The following is a 16,763-nucleotide window of genomic DNA, read 5'->3' on the forward strand; positions in this document are numbered from 1 at the left end:
GAAAATATGTAAAAAGCCTAGCTCTAACATTAAGCAAAATTTAACTCGCTGCAAGTAATGGCGTCATTGGAAAAACGATCGTGTAATAAAGCTCTTAAGGGTAAATGCAATTAATTTTGATAATAAAATCGTCCCTGTGCTATAAAAACGAAACACTAACTTGATTGATATAAATGACTCCATAAACGGGTCGTAGTGAATCTTGAGTAAGATTCTTGAGTCGAAGTTGGCAGAGACGGAATGTGGTGGCTTTAGGGGTGCTCAATGCTCAAATCTCTTTCTTTCTTTTAAACATTAATGTGGCATTATTGCACTGACTCATCTTTCGTAAAATATGATGTGTGGAAGAATAAGATGATTCTAATTAATTCTGATTTTAACACAACTCACAAACAAAGCTGGCACAAAATAATTCTCGTCAAGGGAACGTCAGGTGCTTAAGGCTCATAATTGAGGACTATCAACAGGCCGATAATAGTATCTCATTACTAGTTTAATATCATTCTGTCATGTTTTTAATGCTCTTCAGATTACGGTGCCATTATTGACACAGGCCCCTGGGCCCTACTACGTCGTGTGTTATTGCGGTCCTGTACATCTCAGCTACGATTTATAGCCCTTAAACACACATACGTCTCGCACCGCGTCCGCGCTCTCAATAAACACTTCAAAGGCCTTTCTTTTTATAAAGATATAAATATAACAGTCGGAAACAGGGCAAACAACTGTCTTGTGTCACCACTGAATTGATTAATTTCTATAAATATTTACTGTTAAATGATGAATAACTTTGTTTATAATAAAAAAATATAATTGCCTTGCCTTTGAACTCAATAGGGAGATGCACTTTTGTTTTCATGACATATACGGTAGTGATATTGCTATCGTACGAAATCAATTGTAAATAAATGCCCCATATCAGAAACCATCTGATGGCTCTAACAAGTGAATCCGGAAGGATACAAATATAAACAATTTGAGCTCGAGCTGGAATATACATATTACATGTGTTTATTTTTATTTTGCTTTAAAGCAATGTTGGTTCTGTTTGATAGTAGACGACTCTTTTTTTTTCTTTTTTTTTTATTACTTTGAATGAAGAGACGAGCTTGCCGTTCGCCTGATGGTAAGCGATACGACAGCCCATAAACAGTAAAAACATAATCCAACACCTTAAATTACAAAGTACTGTTTGGTATTCCACTGCGCTCGCCATCCTGAGACATGAGATGTTAAGTCTTATTATGTCCAGTAGTTACACTAGCTACAATGTCCTTCAAACCTGAACACAACAGTGACTTAACAGTTGCTTGGCGGCAGAAATAGATATTGCGGTGGTACCTACTCAGGCGGATTCTTACATACAAGAGACATACCACCAGTGAACTCTGTCACTCAAATATTCAAATTATAATGACTATACTTTGTTCGTAAACCTAGTTAAAAGTTCCCTTAGCTTAATTTTTTGAGCGAATTTTGGACAATCTCAATTAAAAAATTTCCTACATCCAAAATCAATGTGTAATTCTTTTTAATACTTAAATATATTGACGCTAACGTTTTTTTGTTCAATAACAATTACGAAGCAAGTTTAAATGAAGAACCCTAACTAAAATATCTTACTCTTTTATATCTACCACAAACTGAACACAAGCCGTGCGGTTAAACTTTTACAGTTGATTTCCACTTCGCAACTAGTTCGTTACAAAGAATTGCGAATCCGAACTCTGTACTACGAACTTATAATCGAAGTTCATTGATTCCATATAAAATAACATCGTTTATCTATAATGCGCAAACTTGGGCCTATCTGTCGATTAACGTTCGAGGTGTTTATATTATAAAGAAATCACGATGCTATTTATAAATTTTGTTTAACATATCTTCAGGGCTATGTTTATATTTATTTATCGGTTAACGGTTTAACGCTGATAGCCGATATTAATCTAAAGTCAGAAATATCGAACGTGCTATCCTTCTTGGGCGGATGACAACAGCCAACAAATAAACAAGCAAATTATTGTTGCGATATTTCCAGAAGTCCCAATGATTCACTGCCTTCCTTAATCTATTCATTTTAACCCCCGACAAAAAAGGGAAATGTTATCTATAAGGTTTGCAGCGCATCAAATAATCTGATACTAATTTGTTGGCCGATGGTTAAATTAACGTCAAGTGAATTTCTCGTTTGCTGGTTGCTATAAAAACGTTGTTGACATCAGTCATATATGTCTGCCGAATGTAAATGCAAGTCTCTATGCGGACTTCTTCGAAACATGATGTTGATTGATAATGAAGATTTTTCGTCGTTTCAATCGTATGCATAAATACAATTTAAGGAAACCGCTGAGTAAGTAGTCAGCCTAGCCCTCCAGCTAGGTGGAGTGACGATCTGCGAAAGGTCGCTGGTAAGAACTGGACGCGACAGGCCGAAGACAGGGTAAAATGGCGTATATTGGAGGAGGCCTATGTCCAGCAGTGGACAAAGATATAGGCTGATGATGATGAGTAAATTGCTATTCGCAAGCAATTGAGTACCTCTTTACACAATTTAATCAATCAATGCCACATACATTAATATCGAAATCAACTAACCGTAATATATGAAACCGTGTCGAATGTCAGTCATTAGATCGGCCAGCAATTGACTGACGACTGCTGACTGAATGTTTATGATCGTATCCTGCGTTTAACGACATGATGACGGATAAAAATCATTGAATCATGCACAAGGTCAATAAAACTACGTGTATTACGTTTAAAGCCCATTACAGAGGAGACAGAAACTATGGTTAACTTTTTTCACTTGACTGATCACAGGATATAATATTTCCATCGATATCCTTACGAGGGATTCTTGGCTTACAATATCGAGCTTGAATTGAGTGAATTAAACTGTTTATTATATAACTTTAAAAGGCTTAGTAGATTCTAGAGGAATGGCGGGATAATATTGCTTTTGCTATGAGCATAATCTTTAGTTCTGTGTGACGTACCTCAACGATCTCGGCTTCCCGCGGATCTTCGTAATATATAATCACAAAGCAGCGCGTAAATTTTGCTATTCTCATTCGTAAACAAATATTTTTCCTTTACATACGTTTTTAAGTATGCGATTTATGCGAAATACGCCAAATAGAATATTAACTTTGATTCAAACTGTCTTAGAATAAAATAAATTATGTAAAAGGGTATAATTTCGTCTTAAACCTGATTATAGTCATCACTTAAAGCAGTAAAAACACTCACTTTTAAGTATGTTGTCGAGCACTGTATTCAACTCCTTCTCTGAGGCGAGGTAGTCATTGTCCTCATTAACAGGCCAGTCGCAGGACAAGTTCCAGTCCACAATGTCCACACTCTGCCCCGAGTCTTTCGGCACCACATACAGCCTGGATCAACAAGAATGTTTGTGGTTACAAATTGTTATTTGTGTTTGGCAACAAAATTATTTCTTTCCTTATTTGTGATTAATAGTTCTAATTTATGTAAAATATTACTGTTTATGTATATTTAGTAGCACTTATTCAGTAGAAATATGTATTAACGTAATATAAGATCTTGTATATAGTAAACATTTATAGGAATATAAATATATTAAAATTCATAATTTTGTAAGACATCTTAAGTATTATTGTTTTAGTACGACATGATCTTCTTCCCATGATGCTATATGATATTTATAATGGCATGTAAAGTTTAACCAACCATTCAAGAAACTAGTATAATATCTCTCTAATCTATTCAAATCTAAACCATTGTTAGTAAACATGTATCTTGCATACCATAGATCTGAATCTATTATTATAGGGTTGCTGCTTGATCTTATATGAGTATTTAAATCTATATGTAATAAAACAATGAACCCCATGTATACATTGAAACAAAAATAATAAGAAGGTAGGAGTTGACCGAAGAAGAGTAATACAACAGAAAGAGATAGTTTTTAATCTGTTTTTCTGTATGTTAGTTATATCTTTAAAATTACTAAATGGACATTCATGTTAGTTCCAACAGATGGACAGTTTATTATAAATATAAACAGACTGACACAAAATAATTTATGCTGGGTTGTAGCAGCACAAATAAATAAAGAAACTACAATAAAAATAACATAAAAGATGTAATGCAGCAAGTGTTTATTGATCTTTAAACACATGTAATTATAAAATATGTAACTATAAATTTACTGTTATTTGATGTGAAAGTTTAATTATTTTTATTTAATGGTCCAAATGTATTTTACTTTAAAAAAAAATTGATATTGACAGATGAAAGGGTAATCAACTTAAACAATTTTTTTTGCGACTCAAAATTTCATACATATTTAAAATCAGCACTTTTTTATGTTTTGTTAAACTAGTTAAAATTTTTCGAAAAAAAATGTTGCTAAGTCAGTTAGCTTTTCAACCATCGATATACATTTAACATAGGTTTGTTTGATATTTGTTCACTCATGTAACCTCAGCATGAATTGTATTACTAAAAGCATTTACTTAATAAATACTCAAATGCTATATATTGCTAACATTTACCTATATCAGTAGTCAATAAAATTATTGGGAGTATAATTTACGGCGCACAAATAGGCATGTTAACTTAATTCATATCTTATCAATGTGATTGCAATCTTTGCTCTTAATTACTTTGTTTCCAGACATAATATGCCTAATGTTTAAATTAAAGGGGTATATTGTTTTTGAATAACGCATTTACGGGATAGTGGATATTGGTAATAGGTAATTCTTGATATGTAATATCACTAGTATTTTACAAAAAAATATTTATGTAATTATTATTAATAGTACTTTGGTTCTGTTAACTTCATATTGACAAATATTTATCACAGCTTTTGCTTTAGTGTTTAAGATAAATTAATGTTTTAACACAATAAATCTTAATGATAAGTTTATTTACAGGGGAATAAAGTGTAATATTGATTGTTCAGGAAGCAGATAGTGTTCAGTCTTAACAATTATTGTTATTGTCCAGAATATATTGTGCTTATTTTTATGATTACAAAAAAATAGGCATACAAAATCTGTTTTGATTTTTTAAATAGACGCGAAACCATACTATAGTGTAATATTTATTTTTAAAGTCTGTTTGCATATCTAACATATTACACTTGAAGAACATGAATCATAGATGTTCAGACACCCACCACACTACCTGCGACGTAAAAACGTTACAAACGAGCTGACTTCACTAGATATATTACTACTGATTTATTAATTGGGCTAAATGCTTCACGTTCGAATTGAACAACTGACATTTCAACCGGACATCATACGATGACCCCGTAACTATCTGTGATCATTGTAAGAACGTCCCACAACATTGTTAAAGTATAAAAAACAAGTAAACCCACTCACCAGGTCTGGTCATCAGAAAAATCCAAAGATTCCACGTCGATTAGCTCAGAATCGATCATATCTTTGTTTATATTTTGATCAACCTGATTCATAATACCAATAAAAACGAGACATCAATTTGGCACTTTTACAAATCACATACAAATTTTAAGAACGAACTACATTTAATACGACGTAAAACTGTAAATATAATTAAGAAAAAAGATATAAGAACCAACACGAAATTGTCCCAGACAAGTTTAGTTTGGAATTTGACATTAGATCATAAGCAAAGTGCCAAAAAAAGATGAAAAGAAACAACGGTAAAATCCATAGATAAACAGTAATGTTGCTATAAAATAAAAATGAACTACGTTTTAGTCGATTAATACATCTGCACTCTATGATGCGAACCATAAATTGACATTGACAGTTATAAGATTCATAGAAACCATAGATAAAATTGTTTCCTCCTTTTTGTCTACGGACACGTAGCGAGCACGTTGTATTTGGTGTAGTTTTAGGAATAAAACTATAAAAATGTCGTCCCATCTTAACTGGATGATCATCCGCAACAACAACGCCTTCCTTGTGAAGAAGCGCAATATCAAAAAGCCATTCAGCAAGGAGCCGAACAACGTAACTAACCTCAACTCGTACAAATACAATGGCTTGATCCACAAGAAGGCCGTCGGTGTGGTCGAGAACCCAGACAGGAAAGGCTTCACAGTTGTATACAAGAAGGCCAAAGCCACAAACAAGCCCGTCAAGAACTTGGTGCGCCGCCCATTCAAGGCTGGAGCCAGGCGGTCCCTGTACAAGTTGAGGAGGTTGCTCAAAGCCAACAGCTACCGCACTGACCTGTGCAAGGCATCCCTCCGTCGTGCCTCAGCGATCCTTCGTTCTCAGAGACCCATCAAGGCGAAGAAAGCTAAAGCCGCTGCTGCCAAGACGGAATAAATTTGTATGTAAGCTGAAATAAAAAGTTAAAAACCTCATGTTTTGTTGTCATTTCAGTTGTGCCCAATACTTGGGAAATATCAGTTTCTCTACAAATATTTGAAATATCAACGAAAGAAGTAGGTAATTAATTGTGAATATTTCTAATTAAGTTAATAAAATCACAATATTGCATCTAATGTGTAATTGGTATAGGTTAGAATCCATATACAGTCATTGCATTACAATTCTATAAAGTGAAATGTTTATAATATTTGGACACGTTTGACATTTTGTGTTAGGTATTTACTGAGGGTATTTATTTGCTTTCATATACTTAAATACTTTTTGCCACCAATTGTGTACTCAATGAAATGAGATATTGCAAATTTGCACAATGAAAGACTAATATCCCTTAATATACTTGTTATTCAGGACTCAATTGGATTTGGTCATAGCAGTTTGTACATATTCTATATAATTAAATTTAGTACATAGGAATCACACAACCTACAATTATTGTGGTTTTAATTTTCTTGGTGATGTCATTTTGAATTTAAAAAATAATGTAGTCTTATAAAAATATGTTGATATAGTAAGAAAACCTCTAGCATTTAAAAATGGTAAAAAGAACATTACTACATACCCTTTCCTGACTAAAAACTACATTTGTAGTATAATATTTCTTTATGTATTGGATTACATTTCCTTGGCATAGGATCTCTCAGAGAATATAGACTTCAGGCAGGTGGCCAGGTGCAACAATGAAACCAAACCCTTTCCGCGGCATGTTTGGGAAAGAGTAATAAACTCTACTTTGGAGAAAGATATGACACGTGGAAGGAGAAATCTAATTTCTACAAACTACCTTCAACACAAAGTCCCTAAAACAGCAAAGGTAAATGAAAATGCTCTTTATTGTGTCAATCTTTTATTTACGAAATAACATGATTTTATATCACAAACATCTGGAATGCAAAATAAATACAATTAAATTCACTGGGCAAGTACTTACGTATGTAGCCTCTAAACATGATTATTATATTTGAGAAGGAAAATATTCAAAAACACTGAAGTATTTGTGTATTACTTGTTAGATACAGTATGTTGATTAATTTTCAATATTTACAATATGTCAGTATAGAAATTCAATCTTTTATTATGTTATATTTAAAACAATCCTTGAATATTCAATGCTTAATCTTGCCATAAGAAAGTTGTAGAGATACATTATTAGTGGTAGGTATTCAGATATTACAAACAAGAAACCTTGATAAACTAATTAGATACATTTGGCTTTTTGTAAAATTATGGCAGTTTCAATGTGATGACTGATGTATTCTCTGCTAGCAGAATTTCAGACAGTGGCCAATCTCAACAGAGATCAGCCAGGTACACACAAGATATTATAGTTCACAAGTGTGTACTTAATACACAAGTGAACTTTCTGTTCCTTCACTCTCATAGTTCGCTGAGACGGCAATCCGTCATAACCAGACAGAGATCAGGCATGTGATGTCTAATATGTTCAACTTTCAATTAAAATATATAATCACTATTTAAAATAACCATGCTAATCTGTATTATATTTTGTAATGTAAAATATTGTTATACTGGTGAAAAGTCATCAGATTGTGCTAATATAAAGCAGAGTGCATAAACTGACCAGTAATAACTTCAATGTGAACATTACATTCAAAATGTGAAAAACAATTTGTTTAAAACTTATACTTATCAATTAACTCTTGGTCTCTCGTGGCTCGCCGGCGAGCCAAGACAGCTACATGACATTTGCGTGTGTCACGGGATTATAACCTTATATACTACATAATAAGGTTATTTTTCCGTCACACGCGTAGCTGTCAATGTTTGGCGGCAAACATTCAGCTACCTGTACATATTTGAAAATAAAATTTTGACAAGTCATGACGGGTTAATATTAAACACCGACATCTAATTTACGTCTAACACATTGTTGCTTGTAAACATTGTCTATTTATTCTAAGATTCAAGGTGTAAAGCAACTTTTCTAGAAAAGGACCTTTGCATCTACGAAAGCATCAGGTACAATATACACAGTAAACATGAAAATGAAAGGCACAACATTTAACCTATCATTACCAAAGGCACAATACACAGAAATTCATATTTTTTACAATGTGATATATACAATGACCAATCAAATTAAATAAACGTGTGAACTTTAGGTGATGTTGATTCATGTGAAATAAATAGATTATAATCAATAATACATAATAAGTTGGAGATGAAGGACACAACTACATCGGGACAAATATACATATCACACACGAATCTAAAAGCTCGACACATTCACGACTTCAACAATTATCAATTCATTGTTTATTTATTTTACAATTCCACATTAGTTTAAACATTTCTTTTATCTATCTAGACACGTAAACCTATTATAGGCACACATTTATTTAATCTAGTTATATATTTGTCATGGTAATACGTTTATGTAAACAAATTCCTTTTGCATCAACACAATCGCATGTATATCGATATATAACAATTCAATATTATCCATATGATTTGATTTATCGATAAAACATAATTGAATAATCGGCACTATGAATGTTACTCAGTAACCTGTGAAAGGGAAAAGCAGCTGTACTGGTGGTATTTTCACTGGGAACATTAATTGGGATTATCGATGTAATGTCATTGGTATCGATGCAAAAAGTACAATCATATTTCCAAAATTCTTTCTTACAAGGCGTCACGAAAGACATCCTCTTTTAATCCAAATCGCGTAACAAATCTAATGGATGGTACAAATAATATATCGCCTTCTACGAAATTATATTTCACTACACATAGCCAACACCATCTTGCTTTATACAATAACAGTCACACAGGTAAACCTGATTCCTGAACTCCAATCTAAAACTGCGCTTCCATTATGCAAGTTGCAAATGTAAGATCGGAACTTACACACAAGTATAACGTCATATCTGCACTATGGAATCGCGTTTTATAATAGTCTTCGGTTACAGGTATCGGTCAGGTAGGTATCAACACTCCGACACATATATTTGTTGATAATACAAACATTTACCTCCATAATTATCAAACTCATGTCTTTTCATTTCAACACTCATTGCTCACCAATGATAATATATTCTCTTCCTGGCTTAGGTATATTTTACTTGGACACACAATTAATATAAATTAATGGAATGTTATATTAGATAATACAATTATTTGAAAGTTATTAAGTTCGTTATTATTTATGGCATTGTGTATTGTGAGAAAAAGAATATAGTATGTTATAAGAATTCAGAAATAGAATTATTATAAAACTGTCATTAAATATGTTTTTCAGTAAAATATGACGTGTTTATATCCATGTACATAGTGCAAATGTAAAACTACTATTATAATATGAAACTTTTTATAACAGTTGATAATGAGCAAATATTTGTGTATCATAAATGTATAATTTCCCATATAGATATATAGTTACAGAACCCAACATTTGACTCTGCCAGATATTTTGATGCAGCCCAACTTCGAACACTATACTTTAATATTATAGAGTGCATTAAAACTTTAATACAATCATTTCATTTGAAAAAAATAGTTATCATGAATCGTTTACACTGGCTTGAAGTTAGTTGCATCACATCCTCTATGCCTCTTGTCTCATAACTAACTTCAGCCTGAATAGATTGATGATAACTAATAATTACATTTGTGGTGTTACATATATAAAATGGACATAATTATTATAATGCATTACATAATTAACCAGAAAATTCAGAAAGCCCAAATAAGTGAAAAAATACGTAAAAATAATAGCTCCTTTTAAAATGCAATTCAGGATAATTCAAGCATAATAATATCCTTCATTGTATAACATATAAGGATGATATTTAATTATTGTTAGTAAAACCTTCTATATTTTAATGCATTTATGATCATCCTTATATTTAATTATTTCTATATTCAGTTTAATTCTGTTACACAATGTTATTAATAATCAACTATATTTCTTGCAGTAGTTTGGTTGAATGAAGTATGAACTTGAAAAAGCTTACCCATTTAAGAAGTGTTTGCAGTCATAATAATTAATTCTAATTAAATTTTAGATGAATTCATAAAAAACTAGAATATTGTGACATGATCTAAATGCATTATGCGTTAACATCCCAACTAATTAATTAAATTATAAATAAAAACCTTTGACTAGTATAGCGAATTAATACTTAAAACTTGATACTTAAAAAGTAATTTGTACATAATGACAGTAAAATGGTTGTCTATGGCATATAAAAATATTCTTGTCTATGATCAGGAGGAATACAATCATAGACAATTTATTGAAAATGTGACAGTTAATTGCGTCAATCCAAATCTTCTACAGCACAATAAACTATGTTTATAACATCAAATCCAGAGGCGTTGACATAAAAAAATCTACAAATTACAGATAAATCACACAAATATTATAGAAACTTCGTTCGAGGACCATTCACGAATGGTGTAACACGAGAACACAACCTACGTCACAATAAGCACCGAAATAAATTATGTGCGTTTAGTTTCAAAAACATTACAAAAACACTCATGGATCTAGGAATAAAAGGACACACTTCCCGTTAACATTATTCAGATATGTCGTTATAGATCCTAGAACTTTCTATTAGACACTAAATTGGACAGTGAGGCAATAGATAAAGCGTTCAGTATTAAGGTGAAGAGAAACTGGCCACACATATGTTACATATAAATTTTTCGTATGCAACGCAATCCCCAGGTGTCACACGATCACATAATGACAGCAGTAACTCGGCGCGCGATATATTATTGCTAATTTACATATTCGAAATGATCAATTACATTGCATATGTGAAACAAATGTGCACAATAACTTAAAGGTATTGTGAATTTTGCGCAGGGCCAGGCTGTCATCACCTTTGTAATATGAAAAATATTTTCTGGCAAGATCTTATATGACTCGATCAGCACCGACTAAGCTATACTAGCGTCAGCTAAGTCCCCTTATTATTAGACCCATAAATGCATACAATTCATTCGCATGCCAGCTTACTGTCGAACGAACTGAGCGCTATGCCGAACGCTTGCAACGCGCACAAGGGATATCTGAAATCCATTGTGAATATATCTTCTGAAATACGTCCGAACTGCATTACCACATAGTCAGGTTCCGAATCGTGGACAATTTGGAAGTTTTTCACACTTGCCTGAGTCACTCGGCCGTGGAAGTTCAGCACGTATGACTGCGTCTCGTCGTTCCATACTGGTGTTTTGTTGTGAAGAACCACTATATCGTCTAGGTTCTGACTCTTCCAGCGTTCTAGTAGAGTCTCGCTGTCGTCTTGCGGCGCGATGGTCACTCGCTGGCGGTCAGGCGTCATTCCCGGTAAGATCACCGTCATTTTACGCGGACCCTTGAAGCCCAGCACGTTCGTGTCCTGGAATTTGTTATTTATAACTACGTTACAAAGAAATCATTTTTGAATGGACGGTAAAATTCTGGGTATTAGTGTGGGGCATCTGGGTCAGTATGTGACGAACAGCGTAATGGAAAGTGTGCTATAAAAATCATTGTTTTATTTTTCGATTGAATTTAATATATACAGTTTGTTGTTTACTATATTACTTAGAAACAGGTAAGAGTCGACCGTAGGTCATGACGCAAGCTATTGTTTACGTGATTTATCACGTGAATTGGAACAGTCATTCGGGGAACAGAGAACGAAACCGCAAGAATTAACCGACAAATATTTATATAAAAAATACAAGTTACTTTTAGTTAATAGAATATTTCGGAATTTCCATTTCATTCATATGATATCAAATGTTGATGAAATTCAGAGTTTTAAAAGTAACATTTTCTCTGTGAAATACTCGAAATTGATTTTATAATAATAGGCCGCCAATTGAGGAAGGATATATTGCCTTTCGACCTTATTAGAAAGTATAATTCCTTTTTATATATACCTTCGTAAATTTTTTTAAACTTGTTTTTTATATAAATTAATGACAAGACGAGTTAGAGGTTCGCTTGATAGCAAACGGAACAGCTACCCATAAGCAGTAATAATAAGACCTAAGCTTTAAATTACAGAAAGTTTGATGTCATGTCCCATAATGCCCAGAACTTATACTGTCTACAATGACATCAAATCGGAAAACAAAGGAAATCGCACGATGATGTTTGGCCGCAGAAATGGATAAAGCCTTGCTGCTTATGCAGCCGGGCTTTCGTATACAAAAGATTTCACCCTACGGTTGTCTGGAAGAGGCTGTTGCACTAGCCATAGTTAATTAGTACACACATTTTTTACTTTTACTTGCATGGAGTTCATCAAAGAATAATCTATCTATCTAAAAGACTAACCTCCTAAAACCAAATCAATATACTCACATAGACAACAGCAGCGAGCTCATGCCTGGTCTTCGCGTGGTCGTGTTTGCGCCACGCCTTGCCGTTGTCGTAGACGGTGAACGCCGTGCCGAGCAGGTTGGAGCGCAACTTCCCCGCGAAGCTGTCCGCCTGCCGCGTCAACTCGGTCGGATCCGTCGATATCAGGTAGTTAGATGTCGCTGACTTTTTACGTTTGCGACCTGAGAACATGACATAAGCTTAGACCTAGCTTTATTAACTTCATTCATTTATTGAAGATTATAAAAGATCCTTCTTTTTCGTACGCTGACGAAAATAAACCAAAGATATTTAAGGTTTTTGGACATGCTTATACATGATTTATTGATTGCTTTATTTCGGGATTGGCTGTTAATCGATGTCTGTAAATTGATCTTGAAATAAACCCATCAGTCTATTAAAATAATTGCGTTGCTATTCTTACATTCGATTGGTTCAATTACGATCGATGTTAATATATGCAATATACTATTAACTGCCGGCGTTACTCTGTAACATAATGCAAACCCACTCACCAGCAAGCAAGAACACTTTCTTGCCGTAATCTTTCTCCAAATGCAAGAAGTATGTGGGGTAAAGGCCCCTGTCCATGCCCTTGCGATCGCGCGCTATCCTACATTTGTATAGCGTGCCGTGTTTAGCCGGAGTCACTACGAACGTTTCCACCGCGCCTTCCACCGACCCTTCGATTTCAGCCGTCTGTAGAAAGAACAGTACTATATGTGTAAAGGTGGTTATATCAACTACGAAATAGACAATACTTCAATATGTTTGTTTTTAAAATGTCGACCAAGGCCCGTGCGTTGCTAGGCAAAAATATTCTAAACAACTCTTGTATTTTGTAAGTTTGTAAGTTAACCCATGAAACCCACTTTACGTCGCATAATTTCGATGGAAATACCTATAACACGATAATATTTTTAAAAAAAAGCTCCAATAAGAAGTATTTAAATAATCGCAAAACAAACAAACTGCGAGTGACGGAATTAATCTATTATATCTGCGTTACTTACGATTTTTAGTTACGCATTAACTACAGGTTTTTATCCTTGACTGTAAATATAGAAGAATTTTAGATCAAGTTTGGCCCTTGAAAACGATGTGCCTTGGCATTTCTATGTACGAGGTTAGCACCGTAGGCTGTTGCTATGGTTGGAGTTTAAAATTCTCTTACGTCATATATAAAGGAACACTACATCAGTGGTCTGAAGCAAATTTAACAATTCATATGTATTACGTCGAAAACTTTTTAGCATAATAAAGCTGATTTTATTTTAGGGACTTATCTGCTGCATCTAGCTGCGTCTGGTGAATAAACTTCTTCTACTTAACATTTCCAAAATATTAGGCCAAATAATATCTATTTCTTTTTATAGTTTCACCTGGCTAGGCGATACGTCGCGAGTCACGTTGCGAGCGTGCAACGGCGCCACGGCTGCGTCTGCGCACACATCATCCGCGCTCGCGTCGCGCCCCACGCTGCACACCGGGACGCTCTCTTCCTCCTCCTCACCACTCCCGTCACCCTCGCCCACAGTCAGCACTTCTATTTGATTACCTAACTCTGAAAGATGTGGCTTTATTAACCCTTAAATTATACTGAAAAAATAGTGGTGGCCGATAGTAATTCCAAAATCTGGATTATATAATTTGGAAAACCATGGTATAATATTGTATTGTATCCTAATTATAATTAGTAACGAAGAGTAGTGCCATTAGTAATTTAAACAAACATTATTGTGGACTGCTCTAATACTTTGAAATCTTTTAATGACATAGCCACCTAGCAGTTTCTATTCTATTCAATATACTGGCTTTTTATAGTATTACACATCATTTCTAGGCATACAGCAAATAATGGTTGTCACCCCATTCAATATGACTCACTAACCACAAATAATAAATTTCCAATGATGTTTGCTTGTGTAAACCTATGCTTACAATGTTAATCAATTTGCAACATTGTGGTTTTGCTAAAATGATAGAATTATGTGCGCTTTTAGGCAGCTATTTTTCCATAGTTAATTCTATTGTTTAGTCCTCAATGACCTATGTTTGTACTTCACAATATCTTTTAATTAGTAATTGAATGAATAGTAATGACAAAGTACTATAGACAATTGAGTACTCAGAATATAATGTTTGTAGTGTTTAATCAATATTGTAACTTAGTACTCTAATTTTATAATCTAGTCTAAGTTTTTTATGTGTTAGAAATAAATATTAATTTCATATTTAACTAATGATATTTACTTATTGGATTAAAAAAAATATATAGATAATTGAATTTTTATTAACTTTGATATGCTGCATCATAAACACTAAAATAATATAACAGATCATGCTGGAACAAGTATAGTGAAGCATAATGGAACAAAGTAAATATTTACTGTTTGTTATGTTTATCTGGAACCATTTTTATATTACAATTAAACTATACAAGCCACCGTTTCTCACCAATTTAAATAAAAGAGAGTGTAATAAAGGCTTAAAACAAAATTTCTAAAACACAACAGTACAGCAAAACTTTTTATGTCACAAGAAACAATGTAAAAGAAAGCGCTGATGTTTCACTTACCATCATATGTAGACATTCTATTAGTTTGCAGTGGTATTACTTGGTCCGGATTGATTGGAGACATAAGAAATTGCATCGGGCCGTCATAGCCTGCCACGAAAGGAAAATAAAATGCGCATAACGAAAATATATTAACAACCATGCATGACTAAGCAAACATTGAAATTAGGACAAGTAATTGTTAATAAATAATTTTACGTACCATGGAGCTCTCGAGAACGGCTACCTGAGAGTGGACGCTTAGCTGATGCTACCCTTAGGTCGTTGGATTGAACCATCCCAGAATTCTGGCGCTTCTGTTTCATTTTCTGTTCCATTAATTGCCGCTAAAAATAAATGATACCTCAATGTAATGAAATTTGTTAGGTATCATGCAATAAACAACATGAGATAAACAGGAAAAATGCAATAAATTGTGAGGATCATACTCATGAGAAAATTCATACTTACTTGCTGTTCGATTTTCTGATCACGCACACTTATTGAAGCCATTTTCACCAACTGAATATGTTTTTATTTTATTATAAGTTACAAATAAGTAGTATTAAATACAGTCCTATTAGCTTTTATTTCAAATTTCAGTAAAATAATTGGCATTTTGTAAGCTCATTTTTGTTTATAAATCATCTTGCCTACCGTTGCCCAGGAAAATAGTGTTATCAGTAAAAAAAATTAAAAGGCCTACTTACGCTCTTTAGAAGAGATTGGGGTAGAAAATTACTGTGCTCATTATAAATAAATAAAGAAAAACAACGACATTGTTCTTTAATTTATGAAACTTGTGGCAGGTTGATTATTATCATATTAGTTATCAATTAAACATTAGATAATACAGAAAAATCTAATATCTATAAAAAATCACTGTAAATTAGATTTGCTTACGGCAGAACTAACTGGAATCCGCAGAGACATATAACATTGCGTTTTATGAATAAGAACTAACTTAAGGTGGTAGCTCAAGGTCCATTTTCATACATTTTGTTTCGGCTTTAATCTGGGTAACTAAACAAGTATTGGCAAGTAAAGAATTTAAATTCACGTCTAGTTAGTGATTAGTTCTCGCAGTTGAAAGAAAAATGTAAAATAATTAATAATCATGGATATTTCGGCCTTTAAAATTTAATATGACGAAATTTTAAAGGCAGAAATATCCATGATTATTAATTATTTTTACATTTTTCTTCAACTGCGAGAACTAATCACTAACTAGACGTGAATTTAAATTCTTTACTTGCCAATACTTGTTTAGTTACCCAGATTAAAGCCGAAACAAAATGTATGAAAATGGACCTTGAGCTACCACCTTAACAATTTGTTATTTTTTAAAAATCTATTATTTATAACCAAAATACAACATAACTTATTGAAATCTAATAAACGCTGTAGGAGTTTAATGTTATGACACTTGTTTTATTTTAAAATAAAGTTTGCTAACAGTTGTTTTAATCGTAAACTT

General features: G+C 33.2%; 3 protein-coding genes across 3 annotated transcripts in view; 1 reads left to right on the forward strand and 2 right to left on the reverse strand.

Annotated features, from left to right (window-relative positions):
* LOC115441387 overlaps window positions 1-5,664 on the reverse strand; it is a gene marked incomplete in the record, with an annotated part of 28,085 nt that extends 22,421 nt beyond the window's left edge. Inside the window, 2 exon segments of the mRNA XM_037447537.1 lie at window positions 3,250-3,392; window positions 5,376-5,664. Of these exon segments, the coding sequence (XP_037303434.1) occupies window positions 3,250-3,392; window positions 5,376-5,467 (235 nt within the window).
* Window positions 5,665-5,810: 146 nt separating this feature from the next.
* On the forward strand, window positions 5,811-6,352 carry LOC115441388 (60S ribosomal protein L28). Its single transcript, XM_030166170.2, has one exon. It carries the CDS (start codon window positions 5,895-5,897, stop codon window positions 6,312-6,314), a length of 420 nt encoding a protein of 139 aa, XP_030022030.1. The 5' UTR covers window positions 5,811-5,894; the 3' UTR covers window positions 6,315-6,352.
* An 855-nt stretch (window positions 6,353-7,207) lies between these two features.
* On the reverse strand, window positions 7,208-15,993 carry LOC115441386 (protein king tubby). Its single transcript, XM_030166168.2, has 7 exons — window positions 15,758-15,993; window positions 15,510-15,633; window positions 15,308-15,397; window positions 14,112-14,293; window positions 13,245-13,428; window positions 12,712-12,911; window positions 7,208-11,755 (listed from the first exon to the last, which is right to left on the reverse strand). The coding sequence occupies exons 1-7, from the start codon at window positions 15,797-15,799 to the stop codon at window positions 11,351-11,353; spliced, it is 1,227 nt and encodes a 408-aa protein (XP_030022028.1). The 5' UTR covers window positions 15,800-15,993; the 3' UTR covers window positions 7,208-11,350.
* Window positions 15,994-16,763: the final 770 nt, after the last annotated feature.

The sequence above is a fragment of the Manduca sexta genome, chromosome 7 (genome assembly GCF_014839805.1).
Source record: "Manduca sexta isolate Smith_Timp_Sample1 chromosome 7, JHU_Msex_v1.0, whole genome shotgun sequence".
Classification (NCBI taxonomy): Eukaryota; Metazoa; Arthropoda; class Insecta; order Lepidoptera; family Sphingidae; genus Manduca; species Manduca sexta.

Bases quoted from the DNA above. Each gene is read 5' to 3' on its own strand.
- LOC115441388 (XM_030166170.2), top strand. From the start codon at position 5,895: ATGTCGTCCCATCTTAACTGGATGATCATCCGCAACAACAACGCCTTC.
- LOC115441386 (XM_030166168.2), bottom strand. From the start codon at position 15,799: ATGGCTTCAATAAGTGTGCGTGATCAGAAAATCGAACAGCAA. The intron at 15,634-15,757 runs GTAAGTATGAAT...ATTTATTTTTAG, and splicing joins ATCAGAAAATCGAACAGCAA to CGGCAATTAATGGAACAGAA. The intron at 14,294-15,307 runs GTAAGTGAAACA...CACATCTTTCAG, and splicing joins TAGAATGTCTACATATGATG to AGTTAGGTAATCAAATAGAA.